General features: G+C 39.6%; 1 protein-coding gene across 1 annotated transcript; it reads left to right on the forward strand.

Moving 5' to 3' along the window:
- Nucleotides 1-3420: 3420 nt before the first annotated feature.
- On the forward strand, nt 3421-16039 carry LOC117300947 (U5 small nuclear ribonucleoprotein 40 kDa protein-like). Its single transcript, XM_033784816.1, has 9 exons — nt 3421-3604; nt 4191-4320; nt 5180-5270; nt 9174-9339; nt 10526-10648; nt 11411-11531; nt 12525-12607; nt 12892-13057; nt 14147-16039. The coding sequence occupies exons 1-9, from the start codon at nt 3491-3493 to the stop codon at nt 14194-14196; spliced, it is 1044 nt and encodes a 347-aa protein (XP_033640707.1). The 5' UTR covers nt 3421-3490; the 3' UTR covers nt 14197-16039.
- The last annotated feature ends 323 nt before the right edge of the window (nt 16040-16362 follow it).

Raw genomic sequence — 16362 nt, forward strand, 5'->3', positions numbered from 1 at the left:
TGGTGATGTTTTTTATCATTCTTGTAAGGATATTGCATGTGATTAGAAATTTGGCAAGGCGGTAATTTGGGGACGTACTTGAAGTCATGGTGTGAAAGTAGTTTCCAAAGTAGGAAATCGGGCGTACAACAAACGTTTGAAAATAATTATTCACTTTATGCAGATCTTTAGTGTAACGTGACCAATGATTTTTATAATGCGAATAATTAGTATAAAACGTTTACTTCATGTTTTCTGCAAACTACCTCCACACCATGACTTCAACTACGTCCCCAAATGACCCACTTGCCAAAATTTCAAGACTGGTCTAAAGAAAGATGGAAACTTTCACCCCGGGGGCCATGAAGCACAAAGTGGCTCCCTAAAGAAGCTAAAGACAGATTACAGAATAAAACGTAGTAAAAAGGAATAAAAAGGAAACTGTCACTATAATTGACAAGCGAAAGAAAAAATGAATTTTTCAAAACAATTATATAACTCTACACTGAATTTCCGTTCAGAAAACAAACCGAGTGATTTTCCACTTCGTTCGGTGGTAGGTTATAATTATGTAGCTGCCTTAGTACGTAAAGATCATCCCTCATGGGGCCCTGGCGGAGCTCCGTCCCTCATAAAACCGTGGCGGAGCTCCGTCCCCGGCGAACATGTAGAGTAGAAGAGTCGGGAGTTCGGGTACTGGAGAGCAGGGTCTAGGCCAAGGACAATACGGGTCCAGCTGTACAACTGCTCCTATTCCAATTGTTTTTAAAGGAACCACTTATTGCTAGGTGGCTCCCCCGTAATTCGTTACATAACGCTTAAGTTACGGATTAATTGACCCTATTCGAAATTTGGCTAGGTGGTATTTTGGGTACGTAGAGTTGAAATCATGGTGGCATGGATATCGGACGTAAATTAACGTTTTACATCAATTATTTTCCACGTTAAGCAGATCTTATATATCAATATAAACCGCAAATCTTTAATATAACATCTGCATCTATCTTTAGCTTGTTTAGAGAGCCATTTTTCTTCGTGGCTCCCGGTGGTGATGTTTTTTATCATTCTTGTAAGGATATTGCATGTGATTAGAAATTTGGCAAGGCGGTAATTTGGGGACGTACTTGAAGTCATGGTGTGAAAGTAGTTTCCAAAGTAGGAAATCGGGCGTACAACAAACGTTTGAAAATAATTATTCACTTTATGCAGATCTTTAGTGTAACGTGACCAATGATTTGTATAATGCGAATAATTAGTATAAAACGTTTACTTCATGTTTTCTGCAAACTACCTCCACACCATGACTTCAACTACGTCCCCAAATGACCCACTTGCCAAAATTTCAAGACTGGTCTAAAGAAAGATGGAAACTTTCACCCCGGGGGCCATGAAGCACAAAGTGGCTCCCTAAAGAAGCTAAAGACAGATTACAGAATAAAACGTGGTAAAAAGGAATAAAAAGGAAACTGTCACTATAATTGACAAGCGAAAGAAAAAATGAATTTTTCAAAACAATTATATAACTCTACACTGAATTTCCGTTCAGAAAACAAACCGAGTGATTTTCCACTTCGTTCGGTGGTAGGTTATAATTATGTAGCTGCCTTAGTACGTAAAGATCATTTTGTATACAACGGTATGAGGACATCGAACACTAACTAGAAAAATGAATCCAGTCAATATGAAAATAACACTCAAATACAGTTGTTGAGTTTTGGTGCATGTCAGTCAAATGCGTGAGCGCCGCTGCCCCCCCCCCCATATCTCTTGAGGACTTTAAGCCTCTGAACTCTACCCGAATTTCAGAACCTCTGAGAACTCTTCCTTATTTGTCTGCATAAGTATTGGGTCACTTTTTCGCCAAAATCCGAGAACTTTTGCGATTTCACTCCGGAAGCGTGCACGACCGATTTTTCGAGCAAAATAATCGAACACAGACAATCGATACATCCAATTATTTATTAATAGGTTTATTTCGTTTCTTGGGTAGATAAACATTACAATAATGTTCATACTATAACAAGGTAAACACATTCAAAGATCACCAATGAGCAATTAAAACACAGAGGAATAAGGAAAAGGAAACATTTGGAGTCTGGAGGATTGCCTTAAAGTAAACAAAGTTCCCTGGTCTTGATCCTAACATTCTAAAAATTTGAAGAAAAAAATATTTCCATCCCATTATTATTACTCTTTCGTTTATTTACTTTGAGAAAGACACTGAAAAGTTCGAAATGTGATGAGAGGCTATAGTCTTGTACATCTCGTCGCCCCGCGTGTGGTGCCAATAATCTCGAATGAAATAGCGCCGCTGATCAAACTGAACTCTAGAGGGCGCTAGTAAAAGTTAATGGTGCAATATTTCTTGAAATTCGCGCAAGCCGATCCAAAAGTTTGCCTGCGCGCAGTTTTCAAACTGTAGTTTGTCGATACAAACTTAAGAATTGCGCGTTTTGGATACGCAATTGACCGGAATTACTACACGGTTCCGTTTACAGAAGTTTCTTCCACAGCGTCACATTGGCGGGTTCAGAATTTAGGAAGGATCAAGGGGAACTTCGATTTTGCACCGAGGCCCCCAATTCCACCCGACCGAATTGAGAGTCCAATTAATTTTAAATGCCTACAAATAAAAAATTGCCAAACAGTGACACGGCTGGCTTCATTGACTAAATTCCAACTTGTATTTTTTAGATAATGCAAATAAATAGAAAATTAATTTGCTTAGAGATTAAAAGGCCTCCTAGGCCTAATCCTATATTATAGAAACATTTTTCGATATTCCAAGAATCGTTTGGAAACATTAAACCGGGTGTTTGTGAATGTAACTTGGTAAATTATATAAATCGATGGCCCAGTGAATGTAACTCATATTATATCAACTCCCAGCAGAGAACAAACGTTCAAGCGGAAACAAATTGTCCATTCACTGTAAAAATCTGTGAGACCTCTTAAGTATTGTTTCTGTGTTACGAATTATTTTGTGTCTATACGGGCGGGACTCATTTTAGTGAGATAGGGGTACAAACCATCACAACGCGTACAAACCAGCCGCTCCCGTTGGCAAAATCAATTATAAACTTACAGTTCATGAGAAACCCTGTTTTTACAACATTCTCCAAATATTTTAACAAAAGCAACTTAAACAAAAGTTGACAACCAGCATTTTAATAATACAAAATGAACTAACCTTTGAAAACTGTTCGGGTAATTTTTCTTCATAAAGCTCTCAATTCACTTTAAAGTGGTGAAGAACAATCAGCTCTATTGTTGAACGGCAAGTATTGCGTGGTGTACAAAGTTTGCGCCAAGGGTACCTCCTGCGCAAATCACGTAAGGAAACTATACTAACTTTGCGCAGTTAAAATATGGCAGCTTGCGCGAATTAATTTTAGAAATTAATAGCGCCCTCAAGAGTTCAGTTTGACCATCATTGGCGTTTGTTGCACGTTTGAGAAAAAAAGTTACAATTTTATGATTGTTTTTCTTCCGATTTTACACACATAAATAAATGCCGATGTTGGAAGGAAAGCGGAAAGCTGAGGAGGGGGCATTGGTCCACCTAAAGAGACCCAGGAATGAGTTGGTCTCATCGGCCGTAGGAGGTGGAACGATGGTCCAAGCGGTAAGTTTTTTTGGAACGATATTGTATTACTTTTGCCCAGTATCCGGACAATAGAAAGAGTTTTCTTCAACACAAAAAAAACCCAGCATAAACTTAAGTAGTTATTTTGGATTCAACATTAACAAACCAACTTGTAGGCATTGCGATTGTCTTTATATGCGCACGGTTAACGTATTTAACGGACTTGCACAATCTCAATCTGCAGGTTTCTCCACTCGATCATCATCATGTTGATTGTTATTATTAATATTAATAATAAAATATAGGAGAAACAATCCATCCTACTTAATTTATTCTTTGTTTAAAATTAATAATTTTTTTTTTTTTTTAAAGCTAACGCCACTTCATGCGCGCCCTAGGCCGGCTATATAATTTTTTTTATAAGATTCAAATCATCAAAACAAGGAGTGACAATAAACTCACCTGATCGACTGAGATCGAGACGCCGAGAGGCAGTAGTTTAGTTTACACATATTAGAGGGTTTTAGTAAGATTTTGTCAAATAAATTTCTTTGAAACAAAAGAAAAAACTTTTGCTAAAATCCTGAAATATGATTGATTGTGTTTTTTTTGTATTTGTAAACAGGGACCACCGCGAACATCGAGCCTTCTTGCTCCGATCATGCTGCTGTCTGGTCATGGAGCAGAAATCTTCTCCGCTAAATTCCATCCCGATGGAAACACTCTAGCATCAGGATCATTTGACAGGAATATCTGTAAGTATAATTAGGGAATAATAGTTTGGGGGGCCAGCCTTCACTCTGCATGATATGGATCTGAATAAATATGGGTGCGTTGGATTTAAAAGCTTCCCTGTGTCGACCCTGGTACTCATTCGGGTGAGCCCCAGACAAGAGCTAATAGAACGATCACTCGCCCTCTAGTGGTAGCGTCTTGCACCTTGGGCCAGCCCCAAGTGACCCTTTCCACAAGCAGGGTACTTGGGGCTGACCCAGGTGAGCCCCTGGAATGACGTCAAAGCTATTCGAACGTACCGGGGGCAGATACGGGTCAACCCGGGGAAGCTAATCAAACGCACCCTATATTCACCGCTCTAATAAAAAGACGATGAAGAAATTTCATTTTTAAATTTGTGAAAACAACTGGCCTGGAATTTAATTTTTGAAAGGGCAAGGCCAATTTTCATTTTGCAAAGTGCACTTCCATTGGAAAATCTTAAAGTCAATGGGAAACTTTTGAAGGGACACCAAGGCCAGGACCAGGGGCAACAGGGGCCATGGCCTCCGTGCCCTGAATGTAATACCAGGCCTGAAACAACCTTATAAAACAAACCCATCAGTCAAGTAGGGACTTAAAACCCAATCTAGGTGCCCCTGTGGGATTCGAACCTGGGTCCCATAGGTGGAAGGCAAGGGAAGACACCACTACACCACTGCATACACCTTATCGCAAATAATCGGAACACACACGTTAGGCATGGTAATGAGGTGCATGCTGGTCTAGCTAGGTATCAAGTGCCTCTATTTATCACAATGATGGCACTGTTTTTTTATGATTTAAAGCGTTCAATCCTAGTTAGTAACTTTTTTTTCATTGTGAATTTGTGTTGAATAGTTTTATGGAGTGTGTACGGTGAGTGCGCCAACTATGCAGTGCTTTCTGGGCATCAAGGAGCAATCATGGAACTACAGTATACGACTGACGGGTAAATTTGTTTTGCTTTTTTCTCTCTTTTGCGATTTTACCAGTCCAGGTGCAAATCTAAAGGTGTCGGTAGCTATTTGTGACTGGTAAGGTTAATTTTAAATAAGGGAATAAAAGAGTTGGCAACGAGGTCTTAAACTGCAATTTAAAACATTGCAGGGGCATGATACCTTATCAAACTGCAAACCCTTCAAGGTTTAAAACAGCAGTTTAAGACTAAGTTACCTACTGTTTTCCCATTCATAAACAACCTTCCTTTAAGAAAACCCCCAAAACCTTTAAAAAGTTGAAACATTTTGTGTGCAGCCATTCTTTTTACTTCACCTAACTCATCAGGCTCTGGTGTTTCCAACCAGCAGAATGTGGGCTCTGGCCCCTCATGACATTTGTGTGCTTTTTAGGCTAGACACTTAACCATTATTGCTTCAACGTTCGGATGGAACATGAAGCCGTTTGTTCCATGTGTTGTGTAACTCATGTGAAAGAAACCTGTTGCTCCTATAGAGAAGAGGTTCGCCCCGGTGTTCCTGGTTTGATTGGCTGCATATTGCACCATGACTTTTTTTTTTACTTTTTTTTTATGCAAGTCGCCTGACACACAAGGCCTGAAGGCCACTTCAAGGTGTGGGCTACAATTATTTTTTCCAGGGCCGTGCTACGCCTAGGGCTGAAACAGGGTTACCCCTTTCACAGTCCATACGAATGTAGGCTTGGGTATCATCAATTCGAAGCCTGGCCGGTAGAGCAGAAAGCACTCAGGCCTCGATCTTTACCGCGGCCACCGCGGCAAATGGCCGCATGCCCTTCCAACTTTGCCGCATGCCCCTTAAAAAAATACACACGTTGCGGCCAACTTGGCCAGCGTGCCCTTTTGTATTTTACCGAGCTACATACCGTCATGACAATATGACAATCATACATGTACATATCACGAACATTGTGTAGAGTTTCCGTGCATACAAAACACCATTCAACAAATGTTTGCGGTGAATATACTCCACGTCGGTATCGATATAACGTGTGTCGTAGCTAGCTTGCTCGTAGGATCACTTGAGACTCACACCCGCTCGATCTCCCGGCCGGCCCCACACACGCTGATAATAAGCGGCTCCGAAATGCGGCTTGATAAGCACGGGTTGAACAGCCGGCTGTATTTGTACAAGGTAACCAGTGTTGTAATTGTAAAATCACTACAACTGGGTCGGATGCCAGCGCACGTTTTAGCCCGGCCCGCGGCCACGTGATATACATGAACGCGCGGTAACCAGCGTAGTGATAATAAACTCAGCACAAATGAGTTAACGTCCGTCGATATATCGAAAATACTCAAAAACTCGATATTTTTTTGACATCGAAATCGCCGATGTCACTTTTATAATCATATCGTAATATCGGATTTTCGATATATATCGAAAATTTCGATGTTTTGAAAATTTCGATGTTCCTAAATGGTATCGAAAATACCAAAAGAGTGTCCGATTATTTAAAAGAAATCTGTGTTTGAGTATTAGAAAAGCCGTCGTCGTTATGTAGTTTCATCATTTTGAGTTGCCCTATTAAATAAAATACATTTTACAACCAAGTATGTCTGCATGTTCTTTGTGTTTTCGCCATCAGCCGCCGGCCCGCCGCAGAAGTTCACGACCCCGCGGCGAGCACACGGTAAAACCTCAAAAGAAACCGCTGCTGCTGCCCTAGCCTATCGGCTGTTTAAGATGCAACTTCCCTCGGCATGTGATCAAAATCAATGCGTCTTCATCACAGCATTATTGACTTTGCAAAAATACCCCGCAAAAACTTCCCCGAATCAACAAGACAAAACAAAACAAGGAAGAAAACAATCTTACGTTATACAGTAAAATAATCTTTCTATCAATCCAAGGTATCGTAATGGCGTCATTTTGGTCAAATAAAGCCTACACGTTGTGTTGTTTTCGGTAAACAAGCTAACATTTCCGAGGAACTATATGCTTGGCAGACCACGCTGTCGGCGGCTATTGCGTGCGTACCAGCGAAGACTATGCTGTTGTACGGTTTAAGCGTGCACACCAGCGTGTATGGTTATTGCAATTCGGGGGGAAAACCCGTTTGCCCAAGCATGCGCAGATACATGCAGTCTTTGGTCAAGGCTATTGTGATCGCTGAGTGGTAGGTCTGTGTTTTGCGGGACTTTCTAGTGATTTTTTTTCGATGATTATCTCAACCATTTTCAACCGTAAAAAGAAGGTAGTCCGCGCGCCCGTCGGACAACTTGATTGACACTTCTACGTCAATGCATCGGCAACTGACACCTTAATGTCGGCGAGTCACGCAACTCACAAAGGCTCTGTGTCATTTTGAGACGGCCAATCATGGCCAATCACGAATCGAGAATTGTGGTGAGCGTCCACCAATTGGCCAAGCCAGCGGTAGCGGCGATCATACTTTGTTGTAAAACCAGAAATAATCGGGGCGGGACTACGCAATCTGAAATTGTTTGGACTACAAACAAGTTCGGGGGATCAGACAAAAACAGGTTGAAATGTAACCCTATTAAACTGTCAGTCTATGGTATATATATTTCTACCTCCATGAGTATACCAAGTGCTGTTTTTAGGCTTCCATCTTGCGCGCGGGAAATACTCGATATATCGAGTATACTCGATATTAAATTTTCGATATATCGGTTATGGGAAAAAACCGACATCGACGGACGTTAAAATGAGTCGGATACCAGCGCATATTTTTTATGAATGGAAAAAGTTCTGACCATTCACATCCAACGTTTGTACACGCTGATCTCCAAAAACTGAAGTTCAAAAGTAAGCATCATGCCTTCACACAATCGTGTAAAAAAGCGCAAAAAGGATGCTTTTCTCAAGGAAGGCTCAAAATATTTATAAATTAACCAGTCAGTACAGGATTGTACTAATTGAATAATTGAAAGTAAATATTTTAAAGGGACTCCACATTTCATTAAAAAGGAACACATTTTAAGTGTTTATATCAAAGGTATTAGAATGTTTTAAGGTTTTTTATAATAATCATTTCTACTGGATCCATATTTTAAAGAGACCATACATATAAATTGTTTAAATCTACATTTTAAAGGGACACTATACATTCTATTAAAATCAAAGGGTTCACATATTTAAGTTTTGTCTAAATTTTAAAAAGTATCATACATTTTTAAGTTAGTTAAATGATTCGAAGTTGTAGATGGGAATTAAATTCCTTTTTTGACAAACTGCGGTTGCATGCCTGTGTAATAAATAACAAATAATACACCTTTACCATGGTGCAGCCATCTTGTTTTTTACCATTCAAAACAATTTAACAAAACTAAGGCTGGAAGGAAAAATAGTCTGGTACCATTTTATGTTATTATTTTAATTTACTATCAACATTTTCATTTGGTATAAAGGGAATGTGACCAATGGCTACATTGGCTCTTTGGATACGGTGTTACACATGTGACCTAGAAAATAGGCATTTATACACAGGCTGTAAATAAAGGTTATTTAAATTAAAGGTTTTGAAATGAATGGCCTTGGTGCCCCCTTGAGTTGGCCTTGGTGCCCTGTTGAATTTTGATGAGGGCAAGGCCAAAGTGGCCTGCCCCTTTTTTGCCCAAGATCAAGGCCTGAAGCACTACCTCCCCAATTTTATGTAGCAAGCGTCACGACCGGGATCCGAACCCACACCCTGCTGATCAAACACCAGTGCTTGAATCCGGTGCTCTTAACCGCTCGGCCATGACTTGATTATATGTAAAGGAATGGGTCTTATACTTCAAATGTAGCCCCACATACCTTGCAGAAAAAATGTTGGAAGTTGACGGCATTGAGTGTCACTGAGTTACTGACATGAGTGCTGTGTACAAAGCTACTGCTATTACTATTCATGTTTTTTTCCTTCTCCACAGTCAGCTTGTGTCATGCAGCACAGATAAACTGCTATGTCTCTGGGACACCGAGACAGGGACTAGAATCAAGAAGATGAGAGGACACACGGCGTTTGTTAATTCAGTTTATCCAGCAAGACGAGGACCTTCGTTGATAGTCAGTGGTGGGGATGATGGAACTATAAAGGTAATAAGGAATTATGTGATGCTAGAAGCTTTGTAAAAGAACACAGTGCACTTATCGAAAAGAGAAGGGGTTCGCCCTGGTGTTCCTTGCATTGGTCGCTGAATGCACCATAGCACCCTCGATAGCTATCTTTCCCGGAAGTTTGTATATTATACTAAGCGCCTTGAGTACCTTGTTTGGTGCGCTAAACAATGCTTTGATATTACTATTATTAGTAGTATTATTTGCATGCACTAAATGGTTTTCTAAAATGAGAAAAAAAATCTTAAATTGTATGGCATATCCAAACGTCCTCTACCCCGCCGACGGAAGTTACAGATTAAGGCTGCTTGTATTGTGTTCATGAAGCGTCGTAGTGATAGTGTTAGCCCTCTTTTGAAGAAACACCACTGGTTTCCTGTCACTAAGTGTGTTGACTTCAAAATCTGTCTACATATCTTCAAAGCACTCATGCTGCAGCTGAATTATCCAGCTTGCAACGAACTTGCAATCTACATGTGTGAAGGAATCCAGCGATTAACTGTCATGTCCACACTTGTCATTATTTTGTTTAAAGGCAGTGGACACTATTGGTAATTGTCAAAGACTAGCCTTCACAGTTGATGTATCTCAAGATACTTATAAAATAACAAACCTGTGAAAATTTGAGCTCAATCGGTCATCAAACTTGCGAGATAATAATGAAAGAAAAAGCACCCTTGTCACACGAAGTTGTGTGCGTTAATAGATGGTTGATTTCGAGACCTCAAGTTCTAAATCTGAGGTCTCGAAATCAAATTTGTGGAAAATTACTTCTTTCTCGAACTCTATGGCACTTCAGAGGGAGCTGTTTCTCACAATGTTTTATACCATCAACCTCTCCCCATTACTCGTCACCAAGAAAGGTTTTATGCTAATAATTATTTTGAGTAATTACCAATAGGGTCCACTGCCTTTAATAGCTGTTTCTAGTGTTTCTTTGTGCGCCTTGGGTGCCATTATAGGCAGATATATGCGCTGTACAAATCTTTAAATATTGTTATTATTATGTATGTTCTTCCCCACGCAACGTTCTCTTTGAGCATCGAACAAACACTAAACAAAAGGACGAGCCTTCTTCAATGCAGTTCCGCTGGAATAGAGTAGTAGTGTGGAAAGATTCCAGTGATTTTAACAATTAACTTTTATTTTCTGTTTTCCTTGACAGCTTTGGGACAGTAGAAAGAGAGGAGTGGTGCAAACTTTCCAGAATACTTACCAAGTTCTCTCTGTTACCTTCAATGATACCAGCGATCAAATTGTCTCAGCTGGAATTGATAACGATATCAAGGTAAGTAGAGCCATGAATTTGGGCCAAGCTTGTCAGGACTAGTCTGTCTTTCCCGCACTTATCACGGCTTTTGAAAACATTAACTGCACAAGCTTTAATCGCTGAGATGTTAGACTAAATCTGGCATGTTGTGGCCAAGCGGTTAAGCGCACTTGACTCAAGCTCTGGTGTTTCTGATGAGCAGAGTGTAAGTCTGAATCCCAGTCATGACACTTGTGTCCTTAAGCAAGACACTTAACCATTATGCTTCATCATTTGGATAGGACTTAAAACCGTTGGTCCTGTGTGTTGTGTAATGCACATAAAAGAACCCTATGCACTTATCAAAAAGAAATGGGGTCTGTCGCGGTGTTCCTGGTTTGATTGGCAGCATATTGCACCTTGTAAACCATTACATGGTGCTATATCACATGTACTTCAGGCTCCAAAATATCTTATAGGAAAAAACTGAATATTGAAGCGCCTTGAGCGTCACGGAGAGACAGATAAGAGCCCTATATAAAAAGCCACTATTTTTGTTATAACATCATGCCTTTAATTAACCCACGGTACCCACAGCAATTGTTGTGGTTAGTCCTAGTTGTGATGCCCTGTGCTTTTGCTGCGGTGCCCTTTGCAAAGTCCTATTACAAACTTACATTTTGCTCATAGAAGTGCCCCTTACCAGAGGAAAAATTGCTGTGCCCCTCCCAAGAGGGAAGTTCAAGGCCTGTTACATGAGGAGAGTTCAAGTGTTGATGTTGAATTTTTGTTTTCTGTCAGGTTTGGGACTTGAGAAAGAATGGGATGTTATATAAGATGCCTGGACACACAGACTCAGTGACTGGTTTATCGTTGAGTGGTGATGGGTCGTATCTACTCTCCAACTCTATGGACAATACATGTAAGTCATCAAACAGCTTTTTGAATTCAGCTACAGGCAGTCAAAGTTGACACTCGGCTTTAAAAAAAAAAGGGTTTCAATCAGTATGATAGAGAGGTTTGCGATGATAACACCTTGTGAAAATCTCTTTGGGTAGTGTTGGTTTTGAAAAGAACTGGTGGTTGACTTTAAAGACAGTGGACACTATTGGTAATTGTCAAAGACTAGTCTTCACTGTTGGCGTATCTCAACATATGCATAAAATAACAAACCTGTTAAAATTTGAGCACAATCGTTTGTCGAATTTGCGAGGTAATAATGAAAGAAAAAACACCCTTGTTACACGAAGATGTGTGCTTTCTGATGCTTGATTTCAAGACCTCAAATTCTAAACTTGAGGTCTCACAATCAAATTCGTGGAAAATTACTTTTTTTCTTGAAAACTACGTCACTTCAGAGGGATCTATTTCTCACAATTTGTTATACCATAATCCTCTCCCCATTACTCGTAATCAAGAAAGGTTTTAAGATGATAATTATTTTGAGTAATTACCAAAAGTGTCCACTGCCTTTAATGTTTTAATCAGTATGTGATCGTTTTTAGGAAAAGTTTTATTATCTCCAGTTTCAACCCTAGCAAAAGCTAAATTACAGCAAATAAGTAAGAGAGGTTTTAGGTAACACCATGTGAAAATCTCTTTTCAGTAGTGTTAGTTCTTGACAACTCAACGTTTCGATCAGCATGTTCTTTTCAGAACCAATACCACTCCAAAGAGATTTTCACGAGGTGTTACCGCAAACCTCTTTTAGATGATTTGTGCAAGAAACGTTTACTAAATGTACCTAACGACTAGTGGTTTTTAACGACTCAAAGTTTTGATCAGTATGCTCTGATGGTCTTCACATGGTGTTACCGCATACCTCTCTAAGTTATTCTTCCACCATGCAAAGTTTCAAATCCTACCGGCCGGTAATCATTTATGTTGTAATATTTACATTGCTTTTTGCTTACAGTACGAATTTGGGACATTCGACCTTTTGCTCCTCAAGAAAGATGTGTAAAGCTCTTCCAAGGCGCACAACATAATTTTGAACAGGTAACATTTACTTTTCATAAATGTTTATAGATCGATATATTTTTGTATAAGGGTAAATTTTTAGGGTGTATTTTTGTATAACATATTTTTAGACACGCAAAACCACAATGCATTTCACTGTACATTTATATTTTACAAGTGACAATAAAACATTATTTGTCAACAAGGATTGGATTAATGACATTAGACAAGTATTCATTAATACCCTGAATATTATGAAGGTACATTTCCCATGTGTTTATCATTTCAAACCAACATTGATGAGTGACATTTCTTAATTCTAGAACCTGTTAAGATGTGCTTGGTCACCCGATGGTAGTAAGATAGCAGCTGGTTCTGCTGATAGATTCGTCTACGTATGGGACACAACATCAAGACGTATTCTCTATAAACTACCAGGACATTCTGGATCTGTTAATGACATTGCATTCCATCCAAATGAACCAATAAGTAAGTACTTCCTTTAAAATACATTTGGTTTGCAGTAACACCATGTCTGTTTCTACTTGCCAGGTAGATTTTGTTCTTTAAAAAAACTGTCTTGCTTTGTATTGTGGTACTACCGGGGGGTAGAATTTGGGAGTCTTCTCAGTTTTGAAAAGAACTCTCCTGCTTTTAATTACTACCAGAGGGCGGAATGTAGAAAATCAGCTTATGGCAGATCGTTATTAACTTCACTACCGCAGAGTGAGTTCTTAATTGGTCTAAACGATTCGACTAGCTTGCTCTAGTCATCGTCAGTCTCCTGAACAAAATCTACCTAGCAAGTAGATACACACACGGTGTTACCGCAAACCAAATATATATATATTGAAACCTCACCATGCAATGCCACAGATCCCATACCCTTCCTTCAACTATAGCAGTAAACTTAAAGATACAACAGTGTATACAACTCTTTAGGGAGAAGTGTTTGATTTGGATTAACAGTCCAAATCAATTTAATACCACTCCCCTTGAAGTGGCCGCCTGGCATTGTGATGTTAGACAAGTAACTATGAAACCAGTGAATGTGTTTTCCGTTATTGGCAAATCTTGTACTTGTCTGAAACGATAAAGGTTGGAGCTAGGAGAAACAGTTGATTGTAACGATTAACCTGAGATTAAAATCACTCCATCACCTTTATAAGTGGTGTTTGAAGAACGAGCATATCTCATACATAGACTCATCCAAGTCACTGTCAAATTATGGGTTTGATCATCATGTAGATGGAACTCCCTGACTTGACTGGATACATTTCTTTTGTTTCTAATCCAATCCGCTAAGCAAAAATGGTTGGCTCTGTCGTAAGACATTGAGAGCCTGCCTAAGGCCAAATCTGAATTGGCGGACACGGCTACGGCTGTTGCTAAGAGTGTTGCTAAGGACGTCCTATACCTCAATGCATAGTGACGCGGAAATCTAGCCATAGCCGTAGCTGTAGCCGCTAATTTGGACACGACCTTACTCATCTATGATCAGCCAGTTTCTTTTAGCAATACAGTTTTAAGTTTCCTTGTTCTGATAAAATGTGGGGTTTTTTTTCATTTTATTTGCAGTTCTCTCATGCTCGAGTGATAAACAGATGTATCTTGGAGAAATCATGTGATTTGCCATATCGACCAATCACAGAGAAGGATGTTTATCATGTGATGTATATTAACCAATGAAAGACTTTTTTTATAACATGGAAAGTGCCTTAGAGTGTTGCTTTCTAAGACTTTCAAACCTTGGTCTTTGGGAAAAATGAAAAGCTGACCAAAATTTGTTTTTCAGTGGATGGTCAGCAGGACCAGTTAGCTTGTCCGTCAGCCTTTTTATCAGTGCATAATTCATATTAAATAAGGATGCTTTTCAATACTGACCTAGCCAGCCAGACTACTTGGATAGAACATTTGGCCAGCGGACCACTGTTAGGGAGAACGCAGCTGAAACGTTTCGGAAATCCTCAGTTCAGTGTTATATTGTCATATGAAAGCTGTCGGTTTTTATGCTGCAGTGAATGTACATAACATGTATGTGCCTAAAACGGGGTACAATGTGGACCATAGTAAGGCATGCCAGAGACATTTTAGACAATGCATTTAGAACTAAATATGAAAGCTGTCGGATTTATGCTGCATTGAATGATACATGTATGTGCCTATAAAGGCAAACCTTAAACTTCCTTTTTGAAGGGGCACAGCAATTTTCTCCTGGTAAGGGGCACTTTATGGGGAAAATGGAAGTTTGTATTTTAGCCTTGGAAGGGGCAGCGCAGCAAAAAGCAAAAGCACAGGTCACCACTGCAATTGTTGTGGGTGCCATGGGTCATTTTAAACCTATAAAGGGGTTATAGTTTGGCCACAATAAGGCATGCCATGAAGTCACAGAGGCATTTCGGACATCCCCCTTTAAAAAAAGAATTCCATTTTTTTTTCCAAGGCATATAGACGATGTGACCTCTGACGTCACTCAAAACCATAACATGAATTGGGCGCATACCACCGAGCAAAACCTTTGTGTTTTGGCAGCCAGCTAGAAAGTGCACACAATCTTACCGTGACTATGTGTCTTTTTGCCCGGCGCGTGAACAGTGTTTTGTCAACAGAGGGAGGTTTGAATGTAAACATAGGTCACGTCGTCTGTAAAGTGACATGCCTGCAAATAAACATTTTTGGGCCAGAAGCAGGATTGCATACATGACGGCTAAAATGTTAGCCATGTAAGAGTGCTCGGCCAAAATGTTTTAAATGACATTGTGTTCTAATTTTTTTTCTTTGATTTCTTTTATTCTGATGATAGAATGTGCAAACGGTATGTTCAAGAAGTAATTACTTCCAATTGTTTTGATGGTCCTTGGCGGGCTAAAAGAGCATCATGATCTTTGTTAAAATCCACACTTTTTGTCAAGTATTATTTTGTCTTTGTTACTGACTGCTCTTTGATGGCTGCTCCATCTTCCGACAGCCCCTTATGATCTATATGCAAGGGTGAGTGTCAAGCTCTGTTCGTACTTCCTACAAATGCGAAGCAAATTTTGACGTCGAAGCTCCATTTTTCGCTGCGAGGGTTTCGCAAGAGTTGAGCACACTTCAACTGATGTGAATAATTTGAGGCGAATTTATGACTTAAATATTTGTATCACATTCACATTTGCGGGAAGTATGAACCGGGTTTTACAGTTCGGAAAATGAAACCTTAGGGTTGTCGAAACATAAATGTGTTTCATATGTTTATACTGGACTGAAAGTAAAGGGATGATTTGCCAAAACATACAGTAAGTTTAAGTGTCGGGTACATTGTCAACATATTTTAACTACGTTTGAATTCTTGGATTTCAGATTAAGACTTCACTGTACTTCATATTCATTTTTTGTTTGTCTCAAATTTGATCCGACCTTTTAGGATGTACATGTACTTTTGTTAATACTTTGTGTAGTTTTACTTTCAATAAAACATTTTGTACAGAATATTGATTTCATCTCTGATAATCTTTTGAAATTGCAGTGAACTAGTCAAGGAAACTGTACAGGTTGATGAGGGTGTACATGTAAGTGGAATCATAATGGAGAAAGATTATTTAGTTGTTGGCAACAAATGAACGATCTAGAGGAGAGAAACCAGGGTGTGGCCTTGAGCAGGACCCCTCCTCCCACTTCCACCCAATGCTTACGAAAATATAGCCTTGATTCAAGGCTGTTGGCGTTGTAGTGTGCCCCGGCCCGGTGTGCGGCACGATTTAGAAAGTACTCATGTACCGTACGTGTACCGTACAGATGGTACATGTACAGTA

The sequence above is a fragment of the Asterias rubens genome, chromosome 16 (genome assembly GCF_902459465.1).
Source record: "Asterias rubens chromosome 16, eAstRub1.3, whole genome shotgun sequence".
Lineage (NCBI taxonomy): Eukaryota > Metazoa > Echinodermata > Asteroidea > Forcipulatida > Asteriidae > Asterias > Asterias rubens.

Excerpts from the sequence above, each read along its gene's own strand:
- LOC117300947 (XM_033784816.1), top strand. The coding sequence starts at position 3,491 with ATGCCGATGTTGGAAGGAAAGCGGAAAGCTGAGGAGGGGGCATTGGTC. Across the intron at positions 3,605-4,190 it reads GTGGAACGATGGTCCAAGCG|GGACCACCGCGAACATCGAG; the intron begins GTAAGTTTTTTT and ends ATTTGTAAACAG. Across the intron at positions 11,532-12,524 it reads CAACTCTATGGACAATACAT|TACGAATTTGGGACATTCGA; the intron begins GTAAGTCATCAA and ends TTTTGCTTACAG.